This window comes from Mercenaria mercenaria, unplaced genomic scaffold (assembly GCF_021730395.1).
Source record: "Mercenaria mercenaria strain notata unplaced genomic scaffold, MADL_Memer_1 contig_4389, whole genome shotgun sequence".
Lineage (NCBI taxonomy): Eukaryota > Metazoa > Mollusca > Bivalvia > Venerida > Veneridae > Mercenaria > Mercenaria mercenaria.
In genome coordinates, this window is record NW_026462612.1 from 20,112 (window position 1) to 40,677 (window position 20,566).

Sequence of the window (20,566 nt, forward strand, 5' to 3'; positions counted from 1 at the left end):
TGTGCAATATCTTCATCCACAATTGGAGTCATTAAATACTCCAGTGACAGCTCTAGTTTCCTCAGATGTGCCCAGTTTCACTATCCAGCATCAAAATAGTCGAGCGCGCTGTCTCCTGTGACAGCTCTTGTTAGCTCACCTGAACACAAAAAGCTCATGGTGAGCTATTGTGATTACGCTGTGTCCGTCTTCCTTCATGCTTGCGTCCATCTGTTGTCAATAACCATTGAATTGATTTTGATGAAACTTGGCATGGATGTTCCTCTACCAAAGTTGTTCAAACGGTTCCGCTTTGTTGCACAAAGGGACTGTCAGAGCTAAAAAAGAAAAAACTTCAAACGACATCTTCCCCTAAACTGATGGTCTGATTTTCAAATAATTTCACACAAATGGTCCTTACGTCACCCTAGCTCTACCAAAATTGTTCAAATTATGTAGATTTGTCTAAAAACCTGACCGCTGGAGGGCATGGTCACTTTTCCCTATAACTTCAAAAATCTTCTTGTATGCAATTGCTTGCCCGATTTTGTAATAATTTTACACAAATGGTCCTTGTGTGACCCCCTACCAAGAGTGTTCAAATTATTTTGATTAGTCAAAAAAATATTGCTGCTAGAGGGCTTAGTCACTTTTACCTATATATGTATATAGTGGAAACTTTAAAAGTCGTCTTGTGTGAAACTGCTGGCCGATTTTAGAATAACTTTACACAAATGGTCCTTGTGTGACCCCTACTAAGATTGTTAAAATTATTTTGATTAGTCAAAAAATATTGCTGCTAGAGGGCACAGTCACTTTTACCTATATATGTATATAGTGAAACTTGAAAAAACTTGATCTGTGAAACTGCTTGCCCGATTTTAAAATAATTTTACACAGATGGTTCTTGTGTGACCTACCAGGATTGTTTAAATTATTCAGATTCATCAAAAAGCATGGCTGCCAGGGTGCGTGGTCACTTTTTACTTTAAATCAACAATAGCTAGAGCCTATACAAACACTTTTGAAACCTTGTACACAGGTGAGCGTTTAGAGTCAATGACCCTCTTGTTCTGTCTTTTGTTTTCGCTCTGTAATATGTTGTTTCTGGTCCTGTTGTCTGTCTGGTTTTTTTTCTGGTTCTGTTGTCTATCTGCTGTTTCTGGTCCAGTTGTTTGACTTTTTTAATTGGTCCTGTTGTCTGTTGCTTCTTGTCTTGTTATTTCTGGTCTTGTTGTCTGTCTGTTGTTTCAGGTCCTGTTGTCTGTTGATTCTGGTTTGGTTGTTCATATGTTGCTTCTGATTTGGTTGTCTGTCTGTTGCTTCTTTTTTGATGTCCATATGTTTCATTTTGGAATGTCCCTCTTTTTCTTCTGATTTGGTTGTCTGTCTGCTTCTGATCCACTTGTCCATCTGCCTGTTCTCGTCCGATTGTCCAGAGGATGCTTTCGGTTCAGTTGTCCATCTGCTGCTTCTGAACCAGTTTTCCATCTGTTGCTTTTAGTCCAGTTGTCCGCCTGTTGCTTCTGGTTCAGTTGTCAATCTGTGCTTCTGGTCCAGTTGTCCATATGTTTCTTCTTACCCATCTGTTGCTTCTGGTCCGGTTGTCCATCTGTCGCTTCTGGTCCAAACACTCCATCTGTTGCTTCTGGTCAAGTTGTCCATCTGTGTTGCTTCTTGTCCGGTTGTCCACCTATTGCTTCTGGTCCAGTTGTTCATCTGCTGTTTCTGGTCAAACTGTCCATCTTTTGCTTCTGGTCCAGTTGTCCATCTGTTGCTTTTTGTTCAACTGTCATTCTGATGCTTCTAGTCCTTCCGTTGCTTCTGGTCCGGTTGTCCATCTGTTGCTTCTGGTCCAGTTGTCCATCTGTTGCTTCTGACCCATCTGTTGTTTCTGGTCCAGTTGTTCATCTGTTGCGTCTGGTCTGGCTGTCCATCTGTTCTTTTGGTCCAGTTGTTCATCTGTTGCTTCTGGCTTGTCCAATTGTCCATCTAATGCTTCTGGCCCATCTGTTGCTTCTGGTCCGCTTGTCCATCTGTGTTGTTTCTGGTCCAGTTGTTCATCTGTTGTTTCTGGTTTAACTGTCCACCTGTTGCTTCTGGTCCAGTTGGCCATCCGTTGCTTCTGGTCCGGTTGTCCATTTGTTGCTTCTGGTCCAGTTGTCCATTTGTTGCTTCCGGTCAAGTTGTCCATCCGTTGCTTCTGGTCCAGTTGTCCATCTGTTGCCTCTGGTCCAGTTGTCCATCTGTTGTTTCTGGTCCATCTTTTGCTTCTGGTCCGGTTGTCCTTCTGTTGCTTCTGGTCCAGTTGCCCATCTGTGTTGCTTCCCGTCCAGTTGTCCATCCGTTGCTTCCCATCCAGTTGTCCATTTGTTGCTTCCGGTCCCATTGTCCATTTGTTGCTTCTGGTCCAGTTGTCCATCTGTTGCTTCTGATCTGGTTGTTCATCTGTTGCGTTTGGTCCGGTTTTAAAGCTATTGTTCTTTTTTTGTCAAAAGTTAGCCCCAGTCACATTTTTCCTTTTGAGGAATTTTGAAATAAATATCAATAAGGTTGTAGACCTGTTGCGACAATCGGCAATTTCCGTGCTATCACGTATTTCTCGTAAGACAAATCTACATGATTGGTTTTTATTACACGAATCCTGGAACTCCAAATTTGAGTAACTTTTTATGTACTGTAACAGTGCAGTTGACCAGCCGTTGTGAGCTCGGCTGTCTCCGTAATTAAATTAATCACAATGACTGCAGGTTTTTCATATGACTTTGAATCACAAAATGCCGTATATCTACCTATAAGTGTAAGAAATGTGGTATAAATTTAAAATTGCACTGGAATGTTCGTACTCTTGCAAAGCGTCATAATTTTGTCAAGGCGAAATGCATTTCTTATGTATACAATGCGCATATGGGAACATGGAAGTCAATTTTGCTGTGCTAAAACCAGTGTTGGAACATTGGAGTGTCGCACGGAAATCTATTGAAACTCATACAGTTAAAGACCCCATCACACCAAACTAGTTCTCAAAACTTCCCAACCCGTCCTAAAATATTGTAAAACGGACTGCGATCTGGCTAGAACGTTTGTACTTTGGCCGGAAAATATCCATAATGCGATTGTAGTTAGTTCTTAAACAGTTCTCGATACGTCCATTGCGTTTTTATCCCGTCTGAAGTCCGTTTATAGTAAGTTCAGTTCGGAAAAAATGCCCGTTTATTTCATGTGGACACCGTTTGTAGGCAGTCCAGGTCCGTCTGTAGTCAGATTAAAGAAGTTCGTAAGTAGTCATACTTCGTTCCGAGTACGTCGAAATACGTTCTAACTAGTTGTTAACCCGACCAACTCGTTCACAGACAGTTTAACTCGTTCTGATTACGTCTTTGTCTCGCCCTGGTACGTTCAGAACGCAAATTGCAATCACGTTCTGGCCCGATGGCTATTCAAAGCCATCACGTTTCGCCAAGTTCTCATTCTCGTTTGTCTTTTCAACCACTCAAGACACAAAAATAATCCACAGCAATAGGCAAGTATCAATATGACTCCAGAGAAAAATGAAGTCAAACAGAGACGGGATGTAAGTGTTTAAGCAGTAAAAGACCAATGTCTCACAGAAGCCGATACAGAGCCTCCTTAGTCAGCCCATGAACGTGAAAGTCGAGATGATGAGCGTCGTAATTTATTCCCTGTACCTTCTGGCGACTTTGTCTCCAAGTCCGAGGATGGAGGACACAGTCAGAAACCAAAGAAGAAAAAAGCAAAGGCATGAACTGGGCTAAGCCTTGTGCCCAAATCTTGAAACTGTTCGGCATGTATTTATACCCTAACTTGTGTAATTGTACTGCAGACGGGATCGACGTTGTAGGAACTGTGAATAAACGTATTAAACGTACTAAAAACGTGCGGAGCGTGCTGAGAACGTACTGTAAACTCTTAGAACTGTTTAGAAACGTGTTGCAAACTTGGTATTTTATTTTGATCGTATTCAGACGGAATAACGACGCACTAAGGATGTAATGCGGTCGAGTTAAGTCTTTCTATGAACGAGTTAAACGAGCTACAAACGGATCTGGTCGGTGTGCACACGTGCTTAAATTGACGCCCGATCGCATTACGTCATACCACGTCTCTAGTATGATCGAAGTACGGTGGTTCAGTTCTTAGTACGTCCATGTCGTTTTAAGTACGTTGTCAGTCCGTCTACTTGTAGGACGGAGTGATCGGCAGAAATTTTTGAGTAGGCTCAAAGTTCTGGAGCACCATTCCCGTTCAAGACCGTCCGAGACAGTCCATAAAGTTCTTAGACAGACCGTAGAACGTCGCTTCTACGTCTTTTCCGTTGCCACACAGTTTGAGCCCGTTCGGCTACATTTTTCAGAACGTGCTGAAAACGGGCTTGGTGTGATGGGGGTATAAACAGGACATTGCTAAAAAACATGCATAATATGAAAAAAATAACTAATTCTGTATTTATACTGCAATCCAACATGATTATAATACATTAATTCTTCACCAAGGCCGAATATCTTTTTAAAAGATATTCCTTGTTATAACCACTGGTCATAATTACAGGTATGAATTTTTCACAATATCAAGTATCTGCCGCCGGACATCAGCAAAAAATTCTGCGAACATGAATTAGAACCGCAGATTGCTGAGCAATTTGGTATATGTGTACCGTATATAATTCTGTTTTTTTACTAAAATGCGCAAAAATCGTTTTGTTGGATATTTGGCGTATGTACAAAATAATCTTTCATCTTAGTGCAACAGGAATAGTCTGCGCATCCTCACAGAAATTCCTGCGCCTTACTGAAAGCTTTGTTGGAAAAAAGTTTGCGAATATTTGTAAAAACAGTTTTGTTAAAACAGGTTATACCTGGATTTTCTGTTAATAAGAGCTACAAAGTATTTAGTATTAGAAACTGGCACCTAGGTAGAACCAACGACCTTACGTAAGCCAGTTGTATGTCTTCCTCAGTTGAAAAAATCCACACCCCACGCGGTGTTTCGAACCCAAATCGATGAGGGACAAGTGACCTTAACCACTCGGCCAATGAGACACACCTATTTTTCTGCGATTAGTGCAGATAATATTTAAATTATAACAAGGCATGCATATATACATTTCAAAGAACAAACATACCGTCGGAATATTTAACAAAAGCATTTAAGCTATCAATTTAATAATTCATCTTCATTTCAGAAAGTAACAGTTCTTTAGCAATTCCTTTGGCTAACAAAAACATTTTTGCATGTTTTTTTTTTTTGTTTTTTTTTTCATTACGGGTCGGGGCCTTTGGATGCCCGGGAAATTTCAGCCTTGCTGTTTTCTCTGGTTTCTGTTGATACCAGTCTAGATTTCATATTATTCTTTCCAGTGTATATCTGTTCCCCAGGAAGTCCCACCATCGTATGTTTAGATTGTCCTAAAAATAAAGATATTTGATCTATATAAAAACAAAGTATAATGTATATGCACATGTAGATTGAGATGTCTTGTGATATCAATGGTATTGTCTTATATTTAAAGAGTAACCATAGAAAAACCTTGTTTCGGAAAATATACGGCTACCGTAAGCACTCCCTTATTTCTACAATGAAATAATCGATGTGAATAATCAGCCAAAGGTCAACCATCGCGGTCAAGTTGCGACTACTATACTTAAGTCAGATTGACGGTACACACTTTTTTCAAAATGAAATACATGTATTTCATGGCATAGTGCAGTGTAAAATTTATCCAGATATAAATATGTTTCTAATGTTTTGTGATGTACTAATTGATTTTGTAAAAATTGTAGACTTTTCGGTACATAGAGCAAGTGTCGAAACTTCGGAAATACCTGTCTCACGGGTATAAACCTTTTACGATGCTTTTGGTTGCCGGGATGTTTTACCAGTTGTTTTGATTTAGATGCACATGCGCTCTCTATGTGTGGCAAAGAACGGGTATTGTGTTTACTGTTTGATCTATATGTTTATATAAATTAGTTTATATACAATGCAGTATCAAAGTACATGTATGTATACTTATATTTGATCAGTTAAAATTTTCCAATACACTAATTTATATTTACACAAATTCATAATTCTATTTTTTTCTCGTGCACCTCATGTTTTTTTTATGCAAGAGATGAATCGTCTTACGTACATTCCTTTTCAATAATAGGTTGTGCCTCATTTTGTATTATAATACAAAGATCAACCATCGGGGTCAAGTTGCGTCCACTATACATATCCTATTACGCTACGCACATGATCTGACAACCCTTCCGCTAGCCAATCGAAAGCTAACTTACAACATTCTGCAAGCTTTAAAAAGCCTTGGTTTTTGATATCTACAATTTTTATGTCGAAAGATGTCAGATAGCCGGTTAGCTCAGTCGGCTCTGTAAGCGAGAGGTCCCGGGTTCGAGCCCTGGATTGACAGCAAATTTTTCTTACTCTTTGACATTCGAACAAGTTGTCTGATTGGTTCAAATAAAAACAGATTTGCGAAAATAAAAATAGCAATATTGGAAATCCAAAATATACAGAAGACGAATGTGAATGGGTCGTTCTCAGATCTTCGTTTAGAAGATCAAGTACATTAGTCAGATTGTGTGTACCGTAGAACAATACAAAAAAACTGTAGAAGCCCGGGTTATGGTCACACGAAATAAACGGGCGTTTGTTTTTAATGATTCTTTGCTTGATGGTCATTCTCCCGAAAATGAGACCACCCCACTATAGAGAATGAATGTTTCGAGAAAATAATTAAGAAACAACAACAGTAAGAATAGCTGTAAACTGACTTACCACTGACATATACAGTCAAAGTCAAGCACAACAACAATACAGCGTAGAATTTCATATTCGTTGTTATAGACATGAATAATGTATATCTATTTATATCCCTGTTACAGATCAACAAACATAGAACGATACTTTTTGTCTCCTACCGAATCTTCAATTATAAAGCGTTGTTTCTGTTCTGTTAATTAAAGTTTAATTAACTGTCACGAAACAAACACATTACGGGTCGTTCAATTATTTGCGATAGTTGTGCCATCTATTAAAGGCGATAATAAATATGAAAATAGATATCTAATTACTCGCCATTCATGGTTTCCTTTCTACTTGTTTGGAAAAAGATACAAAGTCATATCAAATCGTTTCCAGAAGTTTTGTTAGTTTTATTAAGAAGTGTTTGACAAACTTGGCTGATACATGCATGGACCATGAAAAATTAAAATGATCATGCTATGTAGAATCATTTATTTACAGTTAAGACTCCGGTACTTAATTGCTTGCATTGGTTTAAACTAGGGATGGGAACGAATACTGAAATCAATATTCGAATATTCGGTTTGCCATATTCGAATATATTCGAATATTCGGTTAGTTTTAATGGAAGCTTTAAATTGTTATTAAGTGACTGGTATATACACAACGTATTCATTTGTTTAAAGCGTGGATCATCGTAAATAAGGCCAAAAAATATTTGTTTCGGGTAACCCGATCCTACATAGCGAAACCCGCCGATCCTAGCGTTTTATTTCAAGATTCTGTCAGTATAATCATGAACATATTTAACTAATTCAGTGTGTTAGCTTCAAAATGATACAAAAAATCAAAACGATTATAATTTAGACCGTCGCAATTTTATCTAAAAATAGCAGGTCGTCCCATTTAAACACGTGACGCGCTGTTGTATTACCGCCGCCATTTTTAAAAATTTCAATCGGCGTGTAAAAATCGTCGTGTAAAATGCAAGTAAGGCAGACTTAAACCTCCTTCAACATGAACTTGTGCATCAATCATACGTTTTTTCTTGATTTTATTATTAACTACTTCAAAATTTAATTCGAATACGGCCGATTGCGGATGAAAACCGATTCTGCGGATGGTCTGAAACCTCGTACAAAATATTGTGAAAAGATCGACAATATATACAAGTTTGGTATTGTTTTCGAAAAAAAAAATCTACAACTTGTTACATAAAACAGGCGCCAATAAAAATTAACAAAAGATAAAAAGATATCACATTTACGGCTTATACAAACTGTTAATCCGTAGCGATGACCCCAGGTAATTATGCATTGCAATTTTCTTGTTAATTGGACATCTTTTGACAAGCATCTGACACATTGACGCCTGTTGCAAACTGTTAATAAGTAACGATGGCCCCTGCCAATTATGCATTGCTATTTTCTTGTTAATTGGACATCTTTTGTTACGTGATAAACTAACATGACATGGTTTTATTCTGTATGTCTCGTTCATATAGCCCAAAATCAATGAAACTTATTTTGAAAAAAAAAATGCAATAATTTACGAATATTCGAATTTGATTTTCATATTCGAATATTCGACAGATTTTCGAATATTCGAACATTCGTTCCCATCCCTAGTTTAAACCGTACAAATATTTGTAACTAGAATCTTACAAACTTGACTGATACATGCATGAACTATGAAACATTGAATGATCATGCTTAGTTACAATTAGACCCCGGTACTTAATTACTTGCATTGTTTAAACTGTACAAATATGGATGCATTTTTTGTAACTAGAATCTTGCAAAGTAATGAAGAAAAAATACTGAAGCTCGATCGTTTCTATTTGGTTAAGTCTTCTATTTGTGCAAACGGAAAGCCACGTGTTCGAATGAGCTACGTTAATGTCCGAAGAATACCGAAACCCAATAATGAAAGTCGTAATCACACGGAAATTACCGATCGTCATTTCGCGAAGCTAAATATAGTTTTCAGGCTAAATATAGTTTTCAGTCGCTCAAATAAAATTTAAAGCTGGTTATCAAAAATCATTTTACGAGTAAAGCAAAACAAACAAAAAGAAGAAAAGATAAAAAAGTAAATCGTAAATGTAAACAAAAACCTAAAAAGCGTATTTTCATAGACAATAGTAGAAATTCACTTTTCGTAAAGGAAACGTCGCTTTCAATCATTAAAAAATATGCTTCCATGTTCTTATGTTGCCTATCCACAGCGGAAGTAAAAATATAAGATGTAGACTTGCCAAGAAATGTACTTTAATCGAAAAGGAATAAATGCTTGTGATCATTTTAAGCTACTGTCAAAAGTATTGAATGACCCAGGCAGGTGCCACTAAAATTCAATTATGTTTGTTCGAGAATATTTCGTTTTAATCATATACCACGTACAATTCATATATACATGCGACACTGGTTTAAATGTGATTATTTTACGTTGCGTCGACATTTCAAAATAATATAAAACAGAAAACCTATACATAGTTAATTAAGATAATCATATTCAGATGAACTTGAAGATGTCTTGCAATGCTATAGCTAGTAACACTGTTCAGATGTTTGCCGATGTTCGTCTGCACGAGCCCAAACCACAATCTTTATTGTTACACCCTCTCTCTTTCGGTTTCTCAGTGCTGAATATTTCACTTCATAGTCTAAGTCATAATTAAACAGACCAAACAAGGCGATTGGTAACAACGATGGATGCTCCCCGAAATTACTGCAGCAGAAGGATTTTATAGCCGCGGCAATTATGTTGAGGACAAATATTGTCAGCAAGAGTTATGATTTCTTGTCACTGCACCCACTTTTCACTGACCTCTATAAATATGTAAAGTATGAAGTCAATACCTCACATAGTATTTGAGTAATGTCCCAGACGAGGTTTTCAAAAAAGGGATATAATCAAAACATGGGACCACCTAGAGTTATGGTTTCTTGTCATTGCACACCCTCTCACATTAAAAGTATAAAGTTAATACTGTACAAAGTATTAAAGTTATATCCTGGGCAAGGTTTTCAAAAAGGAAGAAAATTAAAAACTGGGACCACCTAAAGTTATGGGTTTTTGTCACTGCATTTCCTGTCAAAGAAATCTATCATTGTATAAAATTACAAATTGGTATCTTCAATACTTTTTGAGTAACCCTCCAGACAAGCAGTGTGACGGACGGACGGACGGAAGTTCCTACATATGGGAAATTATGTGGCTAATCTTTTGTTCTCCGATTGTTCTTTTAGTCACGTAAAAGAATAGCCACATGAAGGATTACGGAATGAATGACATCAAAGAAAAGTACAGTTATCTATACTACAGATAATATAGTCACCTAAGTATTCAAATGTAAGCTCAAACGAACGGACGGACGGACACGGTGGCCACTATATGCCACCCACCTCCTTCGGGGAGCATGACAAATGGTGTTGAATTTCATAATTGTCTTTGAACAGCAGCACTGTTAATGCTTCTTAGATTATAAAAAAAAATACGATTGGTGCTTCGAATGCGAGAGTAGTGTGTTTGATATCAAGATTGCCGCGTCATACCAAAGACGTGAAAAATGGTAGAAGTAGCTCCCTTGTCTGGCACCAACATCTAAAGGGAAACCAAGTAAATTATTTGCGAACTAGGTTTAACTGAGTGTATTCATGAGAGTTGATGAAATGGGTAACACCCCTGTCACCCAAAGAAGCATACAATGGGGTTATTATAACAGTAAGCTTTTTTTTTTTTTTACAGAATTTATATAGGTATATAATAAACATGTACATCGTACATAATTATGTACAAATAGTTCAATCGCTCATATTTTAAAACCTGCTTAAATACAGTTCACATCAAACAAGTTTTAGCAATGTTTCCTATTACATTAGATGCAGTTCATGTAAGACACTATATGACCATTTTTTCTACTTATATACATTGTCCTTTGAATACACTTCACGCGACACCCAATCTTTCTTATTATACTGAACACAATTCACGTAAAACAAACACTATTTTTCGATGTTTTCTATGACACTGAATAAAGTTGACATAAAACATGTTTTCTGTGACGTTGAATAAAGTTCACATAAAACAAACACTATATTTCCAACATTATGTTTTCTATTGCATTGAAAATAGTTCACGCAAGGAATTATTTACCAATGTTCCCTATACATTGAATAAACTCCACGCTAAACACTATTTTACAAAACTTTCCTATTACATTAGTATTATTTTAATATTTATTAATTGATATAATCTTTGCCACTTATGAATTGACCCATTTGCTTATTTTTGTGATGTACAATTGTTATATATGAATGGAAATGATAAGCAACAAAATATTATCATTGTTCACAGGTACATACTTATTGTTGTTGGAATCATTTAAGTCTTAGCCTGTCGGCGGGAAGCGATTCTGCCTTTGCGACCTGTGCAGACCAAGATCAGCCTACACATCCGTGCAGTCTGATCATAGTCTACACTGTTCGCTATTCAGTCTGTATCAATTTGGTAATCTACCCCTTTAAGAGTTAATGGTACTGTCCAAATTGAAAGATGGGCAAGTTCATTATAGAAATTTAGCAGGGTAAGGGTTAATTACAGTATACTGGGTATCCCGCTCTTCTCTTGACAAAGATGCAACACAAACATCATTTATATTATTTTCATTTTAAATTTTAAAAAATGCAATTACATTTAAATATATAATAATCTTTAACCAACTTTGTTATTCAAATTTAGTTTTCTTTTCAAACTAAATGTCTCTTTCAGAATATGCCATTGAATTTAATACGTAACTTTGAAAAGCTGCAGCTTTCTTTTACCAATCACGGTATTTGTGACAGCAATAATTGATTTGTCTTTAGTAATACAGACTGTGTAGGGGAAATCCATATCTAACTTGTACGATGATAGCACCCGACCTGTTGGAGAGATCTGTACAATGGAATCTGTTTCTTTAATGCAAACCAGGATACAGTCAGATAGACCAACTGCTACACCACGTGGATTCTTGATCTGGTCGTCCTTGACAACAACTCTGGTGTTGCTTTTGATGTCATATATTAAAACCGTATCCTCGTCTCTATCGGTGAGAACCACTTTATCACTGTTTCTAATATATGTACTAGCACTATTATTTATAGGATATTTCTTGGATGGAAAGTTGATACTGAAATCTTTCTCTTCTCCAGACTGAGATACAATACGAACATGTCTTGTATCATCCACAGTTCCAACAACAAAGTTTCTCTTATCTTTCAGACATATAGAGTCATACTTTGTCGTTACTTTACATGTTCTGATCAAAGTTATCTCGTTAGATTTACTGACACGTAGAAAGTCTATCTTGTATCTACCACCACATGTTATAGCAACTTCCTCCTCAGATACAGCAACTACACCGAATGGATTATACGATAACTGAAATGATCCTACTTTCTCAAGCTTCTCATTGTAAATCAAACATTTCTTGTTTTTATTATCCACGGCAACCAGTCTACCATCCGGCAGGAAATCCAGTCCTGAGTATAACGGTTCTCCGACATCATCTGCAGTCTGCTTCAGATCAATGGAAGTAATCTTCGTTAATTTAACAATCGGATCTACAGGTGTTATAGTTTTTACAGCTTCCGGTAGGGAGTATTTTAATGTCAGTTGCCACGGAATGTAATCAGAAATCGAAAGTGGGGGCAATTTCAATGTTTCATCAAAATCAAATGAAACAGTCACGGTCTCCAACCTTTGACATTCCTTCTCAACGTTGCTGCTAAGTTCGCTGACTTGTTTCTTCATTCTCTGTTCCATTATAAACTGTTGTGATGGCGTCCCGTGCTGATGAATGTTATCAATTGTTTCCAGAGATTTTGTTGCATCAGCAATATGTTTCTCATTGTCAGAATGCTTCTTTGTTAGCTTATCGAGTGTTTCTGTCTTAAATGATTCGGCGTCCTTAGCAACGGAACGTTCCAAGTCGTCAAACATTTTCATTACATTATCCCGCATTCGTCTAATTTTTAAAGACACTTCTTTAACATCTTGATCCAGTTGCTCTTTTGACGACTTGGTATATTTAACGACAGTTTCAGCTTTTTCTCTGATATCCTGCAAGCTGGCCTTTAACTTTGAACTTGTTGATGCAGATCTTTCTGCAATCGTCTGTATTTCTACGACACTGTTGCATTTCTGATGATCCACAATAGCACAAGTACTGCAGCAAGGCTGATTCTCGTCCTCGCAGAAGAATTTCAAAACTTCTTGATGCTCATCACATTGGTCTAATCCCTTCATATCAAACGAGACTGGTTTCTCTTTAATATCTTTTGCTTTCACTAATTTGTGATTTTTCATGAAAGCGTACGTTTTGTGTATGTTTGAACAATCCATGCACTGAAATTCATTACAAATGGAGCAAAACACATCAGCTACAGTTTGTTTATTGATGAGGCCGCGATCATATTGAATAGGACAAGTATTTGCACGATGGGGAAAATATTTCATGATGGACCTGTCAATTCTTTACTTATGGGTGAAACAGGTCTCATAAGCGTAAATACGACTAGCTTCCACTGCTTATAAAACATACCGTACGATTTGTTGTGAATCAACTGTTGTTGTACTTTTAGTAGTTCAACCGCCACCCTTGTTTAAGAGCAACATTTAAAAAACACGTTTTTTTTTCATCCTAAGTAAGTAGACTCGCCCAGTTTAATCAATCTAGACGCATAATCTACATAGAGCGCTTACTTCACCCGATTTGCATTCGGAACATTTTCACGCGTTTCGGGCTTTATCGTATGTTTAACATGGGATTTTTGAACCGTCCAAAGATGTTGGAAATGTTTGTCTCATTGTTTATTTTTTTTTAATAAAAATGTTACTGCTTTCATTGTCTACCACTTTTTTTCCACCCTTGCCTGAAAAAACAGTAATGAGTTTTTACACTGTTCAGACAATTGTGCTCTGTTGAAATTTAACCAAACACAAGTTTACCTGCATAAACAAAGCATGATATGTCACCATGCGCGGATCCAGATGGGGGGTGGGGACCGGGGGTCCGGACCCCCTCTGGAAAATCTTTAAAAAAGGAAAGAAGACAAGAAGGAAAGAAAATGTTTTTCGAAAAAGGCAACATTAGGACTGCATGTAAAGTATATGCGGCTGCTGCTACATACGACCCCGACATAATTCATATTATTTATCTAAAAGAAACTAAGAATTTTACCTTCAAGAAAGCTTGATTTTATCATTTTCGCAAATTTAACAGGTTAGTCCATAAAACTGTCCCAGAATGCAAAAACGAAGTGCCAAATTGCAAAATTTCCAGGGCGGGTGAGGTCAGGGGATCGGACCCCCTCTGAGAAAATTGGCTGTGTCCGTGCATGGTCACTATACCTGTCCAGTACTGGACATTATGGTAAACGCTTCATTCCTGCACAAATGACAATTTCGCAACTTCTGTCCGGTTTGTACAAATTTCTGGCCGCGATAAACCATTTGACTTGTCCTTACTGGAACATGGTTGACATAATATCTGCTCTGTTCGTCCAGGAACTGCATCACCAGAGCTGTTATTTTCCATATTTCCACTCCCCTTTTCCGCCATTTTGAATCGTATGATAATATTCTGTTTACAAAAGCCTCAGTTACGCTGTACAATAGAAGTATGTCTAAACTTGTCTTGTTCTATATTTGATTTAGATAAAACCGCTCATGTCAGAAGTAGGGCATAGAATGCGGAAGTAAATTGTGTTTTGTAAGTGTACACGTTTTATTGTTTATTACAGTTCCATTTTATTTTTGGTTATTTATTTAAAACGTACACTGCTTAATATTTTGATTTATGATACTTCAGAAATATAACAAATAAAAATAACGAGAGTCCAGTTTCGCCGATATAGGATATTGTTTCTTTTTTGGACCGTTTTCTTTAATTTGATTGGCTAACAGAATTTTTTAACAAGTGCATAAAACTAAGCGTTATAAACTTTAAAATTTAATGAACTATTTTGCCGGCTCAATTCAGGTACAAATGACTTTTTAAACTCTCGGTGAGTACGCTCTACTGGACAGCTTGCTATTTCTACAACCCTTTTTTTCATCTCTCAAACGAGACACAGCTGAACCTGCCTAAGCGCTCACCTGCATAATGCAGCCATTTGTCTTCTAAGGCAGACAATCAATTTCCTTTCAAAAACGACTTTTTGTGCATATTTCAGAGTACGGTGGCACAGAAGTGACATACACTACTTTGTTTTGTAATTGCACTTCTCTTTTTTATGTCGTTCTCACGAAGAACGAGCACTAGGGAACGACTAAGTATGTCATGGTAACGAGTTACTAAGTCGTGGAAACGAGATAAAAAGAGAAGTGCATTTTTAAAGCAAAGATATTACATTGAAATAAAAAAGAGTAGCGCAATAAAAAAGAGTAGTGTAATAACAAAACAGTATTATAAGAGTAGTGCATGCTAGCTATGTCGACAGAACGATTTAGTAACTCTTGGGAACGACTTACTTTCTCGTTCCAACGACATAGTTAGTCGTTACCACGACATAGCTATCTCATTCCCACGAGTTAATCAACCAATCAAATTTGCGTAACATGCGTTACTTGCTACAAATGATATGTTACTTTCCTTTGTAATAAATTCGCCATGATGGAAGACGACTTTGAAGATTTCATGGTGAGAAGAAGGGTTCCCTCCAAAGTGATTCGAAGGATGATCACATGTATGATACATATAACTAACAAATTGATTGGCTGAATAACTCGCGGGAACGAGATAGCTATGTCGTAGTAACGACTTAGCTATGTCGTGGAAACGAGATAGCAAGTCGTTCCGAAGGCATAACTAACTCGTTCCCACGAGTCAGTAAGTCGTCACCTCGGCATAGCTAGCACGCACTTGACTTATTTTATTGAGATTCTCTTTTGTTTTCAATGCAATACTTTAAGAAATGCACCTTTTTTATGTCGTTCTCACGACTTAGTTACTCGTTACCACGACATACTAGGTCGTTCCCTCGAGTTAGTATCTGGTGGGAAAGACATCAAAAAAGAGAAGTGCAATTAAAAAAAGAGTAGGCATGTCACTTCTGTGCCTCTGTGCCACCGTACATGCCTTTACTAATTAATGTCACTTTAGATTATGTCATGATATTAATTATTATTAATTATATATTCCTTTTTGTATGGTTATGGGGATATAACCCCCTGACATTGCACGTATAAGAAGATACATTTTCAATATGAAGACAGATATCAAAGTTCTGTGTCACAATTCCCACAAGCTGGAAATACTGTATAAAATGCAATTTTACTGCCGTTAGAGGCCTGGCGGCTCAGCGGACTGGCGACCTAGTGCACTGGCGGTCCGACAGATTCGTGTATCTGTTGTAAATAATGATTTAGAATATACGATAAAATAAAGAAAACTGTGAATACAAACGTTTAAAAGTAAGACACAGTCGTGTTTTTTTTTTAATTTATGCTCAATGAAATATATAAAACAAAATTTTATATTACTCTGAAGATTTCCAATCCAGCGGCATGGCGACCTGGCGGCTTAGCGACTTTACGGCCCGGCAGACTCGTGTATCTATTGTAAATTCTGATATTTTGTTTCTGTTAAAACAAAATTACGCTAAAATGACCTCACGTTAACGTGCGATGACAACAATGTTTTTGTTGCGACGAAGGAAGGGTACTATTATTTTCTATCTACTGTTTTAGATAAACGGCTTATTACAATCGGGATAATCATTAAACTTCGTCGGCATGAAATTTCGTGGTCTGGGTTATAACGGCAATTTCGTGAGGATAAGAATTCGTGGAATTCAACTTTTGAACACAAAATGAATGGGAATTTTACGAATTCGTTGGGAGTAAATTTCGTGGATTGACTCAACAACGAAATCCACGAAAATTACTCCCCACGAATATTTCACAGTAGCAAAATTATGTTTTACCTAAATAAATACGCTTATACGTCGCCAGAATAATTCACTCGTGCTACGCCCTCTTGAAATTATTCCGCGGACGCATAACCCCTTTCCGTGTATTAATAACGTTTAAACACGGTTTTCTATACATTATTTCATAAATGAAATAGACACCGTTGAGACACGTTTATGTTTCTGTTCGTCTGTCAAGATATGGGCGATATGGGCTTTTGACACCCGTTTACGTTTCTGTTCGCCTGTCAAGATATGGACTGTCAATACACGTTTACGTTTCTGTTCGGCTGTCAAGAAACAGTTTGTTGATAAACTCTTACGTTTCTATTCATCTGTCAAGACACGGGCTGTTGAGATACGTAAATGGATTTCTGTTCGTCAGTCAAGATACGAGGTGTTAAGACACGTTTAAGTTGCTGTTCGTCTGTTAAGATACGGACTGTTGAGACACGTTTACGTTTCTATTCGTCTGTCATGATACAGGATGTTGAGACACATTTACATGTCTGTTTGTCCGTCAAGATAAGGGCTGTTGAGACATATTTATGTTTCTTTTGGACTGTCAAGATACGGGCTTTTGAGACATATTTACGTTTCTGTTCGTCTGTCAAGATACGACCTGTTGAGACACGTTTGAATTGATGTTCGTCTTTCAAGATACGGGTTGTTGAAACACATTTACGTTCCTGTCCGTCTGTCAAGATACGGGCTGTTGAGACACGTTTATGTTTCTGTCCGGCTGGCAAGGTACGGGCTCTCGAGACACGTTCACGTTTCAGTTCGTCTGTCAAGATATGGGACAGAAGATCCATCTGGCATAGAATATCGAGACCCTCAAGACCTTCATCTTTAAAGGTTTTATCAACAGGGATATATAAACATCTAGCAACCTGTTTAATTATGAATAAGGCATTCTGTAAAGTATCTTTTTCTTTCTGGACGCTTTCTTGCTTTGCTGGTCACTACTGGCTTAGAATCCAGGAAGCCAGTTAGGCTTACTAACATTCGTTACATAATTAAAGTACATAGCAGAAACGTAGGACCTATGCATCTCAATACTAGCCTGGTCCCATGCATGCATAAATACCGAGCATCAAGGCGGCGAATGATTAACGCTTTGCATGGGATTATGTAAGTATGCCAGTGCATACCGAGTGGGGCTTGGTATCTGATTTATCGCAAGGAAAATTGGAAATCGTGGGAAAAACTGGTATGATAGATTCAAATTGTTTTTTGTCCTGTTATGATTTTAGCCATCACTTTTTTTTTGCTGAAATCACATGACCACACACCTTGAACAAAAAAAAAAAAAACTTCAAAAAGTCGAGCAAAATTACAAAACGTGTTCTTAACCATATCTCCTAGTACATTTTGTATTTTTATAGGACTTAGGTGACTCTCAAAAAGGAGTTAACAAATGTTTTTAGAGTAATCATTCATAAAACTGTGTCGCAAATTGCATGTGACTAAGGTATTAAATAATTAAAGAACATTTTTGGCAGACTGTGACTCCTAATTCTCATAGCGTTATCAGTGCACTTCAATTTGCAGACAATAATGTGATGTTTTTTCTGCGTATTTCTAAAAAATAAATAAATAAAAATAGACAACATTTTTAAATATCCATTATTTCAATAAAGTAATAAAGTTGTTCACCGTGTCTTATAATTAACATTAACTATTTTATTTATTTTTATAATAAAAATAATTATACACATGCATGCAGTCATTTTGACAAATCAGCAGATCTAACACACATTTAATAGTTAAATAATTCCTTGCTGGATTTTTTTGCATTGGTAAAAACAATATGAACTTTACTGAAAGGGTCGATAGAAAGTCAAAGGAAGGAATATGTTTGAGACTGTTTGCAAAAACTCCAATTTTGGAAGGGTTCATTCCTAAAATTTCTACGTATTATAGCCACACTTGAAAGTTTCGCATGTACGAATAAGTTCCTAAACTGGGTTTTCTGCACATCGAGGGGCAAATGCGAAAGAAGTGCTTCTTTATCTATATACACTTAGATTTTTTTCCCATTCACGCCATGAATATATAATAAATTGTCACTGGTTATTACAGATGCAGATGAGAATATCCGGTACAGCCCCCTCACCCCACACGCCATCTAAAGCCAATCCTCCCAACAGCATTATTTTTCCTGCTAGTATCCAATTTCTACACCCAGAGCCAAGTGTCGAACCCTATTGGATGAGGGACAAGTGATCTGAAGCCAGTGACCACAACCATGCGACCACCGAGTCCCATTATTCTGCGTTTAGTGCAGATCAAATGCTATGACAAGGCATGCATATATACATTTCCAAGAACAAACATACTGTCGGAATGTTTAACAAAGGCATTTCAGCTAACAATTTAATAAATTCACCCCCTACGATCATTTTAGAAAGTAACAGTTCTTTAGCAACACTTTAGGCTAACAAAAATAATTGTATGTTGTTTTTTTTCAATACGGGCCGGGACCTTTAGTTCCCCGAGAAATTTTGGCGTAAGTTTTGTCTTTGGTTTCTGTAGATATCAGACTAAAAAACTGGTTTACCACTGACATATAATGTCATTGTCAAGCATAACAACAATACAGCGTAGACTTTCATATTCGTTGTTACAGAGAAACACTTTACTGACATCTGTTGTAGAGCAATACTACTGGTCTCTTACTAGATTTTAATTCATATGAAACGTTTGCTTCTGTTTTAAAATACATGTATGTAATTAATTATTATTTGAAAGGGAAAACTACTTTAAAGACCCACCACAACCTAGTGGCCTACTTTTTCCACACACATGACGTTTTCGTGAAAATCATTCTGAAAATATTGGTATGATAAAGCTATAATACAAGATGACAGGTGGACAACTTAGCCCCTCCCTGAATGAATTTGTTTTTACAACTTCATCTGCAAACTTATCCAGCCAATCTCTCTTCAGAATAGTTTTAAAAACATGGATAAATAACTTATCTTACCCTGTAGAAACAAAGTGTGGTCTAAAATCTACATAATACATCAAATATTGTGCGTACGCTACATTCATTCAAATAAACACATTATTTTGGCATGATGTATGTTAACTAGATATTTGTAAATGCAAAGCGTGTATAATTACCATCATGGAAATACAAAAGAATGCAGTTATTCTGTGGCGCATCTTTAAATGACTTACCTGTCATGTACGATCAAAAGTTCAAGTACAGTTTTTTTAGTTTGCGCCATGTAACATTTAAACATATACCTGTAATACATGTATACTGAGCGGCTAGCTCGGGCCTGCTGGATCCTAATACGACAGGTAAAAGAAGCGGTATTTTTTTGTATTTGCAGTAATGGCACAATGTTATACTGCAACATAGTTTTGCTGGACCTTTATATCCTGATTTAGTACTTTTCTCATTTAGTACAGAAATGGGAAAGTAAATGGGAAATGCACTTCAACCCAAGTAAATGCCAGGTTCTTAACATCTCACGAATGAAACATACAATACAAAATTATTATATATTGCATGTCCAGATCCTTGAAACCGTAACAAATGCTAAATACCTTGGTGTAGACCTAACAAACGACCTCTACTTTAACACTCATATTAACAAAATCTACACAGCAGCGAACAGAACACTAGGTTTCATAAAACGTAACAGCCAAACTAAAAACAAGAAGGTTAAAGAAATAGCATATAAAGCTCTTGTCATGCCTCAGGTAGAATACTCATCCACTGTCTGGTCATCATACACTAAACTTAACATCAGTAAGATAGAAATGGTACAAAGAAGAGCAATCAGATGGATATACAACACCTATTCTACATATGACAGTGTCTCAGGTATGCAAAATTCTCTCGGTGGTAA

General features: G+C 36.9%; 1 protein-coding gene across 1 annotated transcript; it reads right to left on the reverse strand.

Moving 5' to 3' along the window:
• Positions 1–11,532: 11,532 nt before the first annotated feature.
• LOC128553852 (uncharacterized) lies at positions 11,533–13,138 on the reverse strand. Its single transcript, XM_053535038.1, has one exon. It carries the CDS (start codon positions 13,129–13,131, stop codon positions 11,533–11,535), a length of 1,599 nt encoding a protein of 532 aa, XP_053391013.1. The 5' UTR covers positions 13,132–13,138.
• Between the last annotated feature and the right edge of the window lie 7,428 nt (positions 13,139–20,566).

What these genes read in the sequence shown, in the direction of transcription:
- LOC128553852 (XM_053535038.1), bottom strand. Translation starts at nt 13,131, where the DNA reads ATGGATTGTTCAAACATACACAAAACGTACGCTTTCATGAAAAATCAC.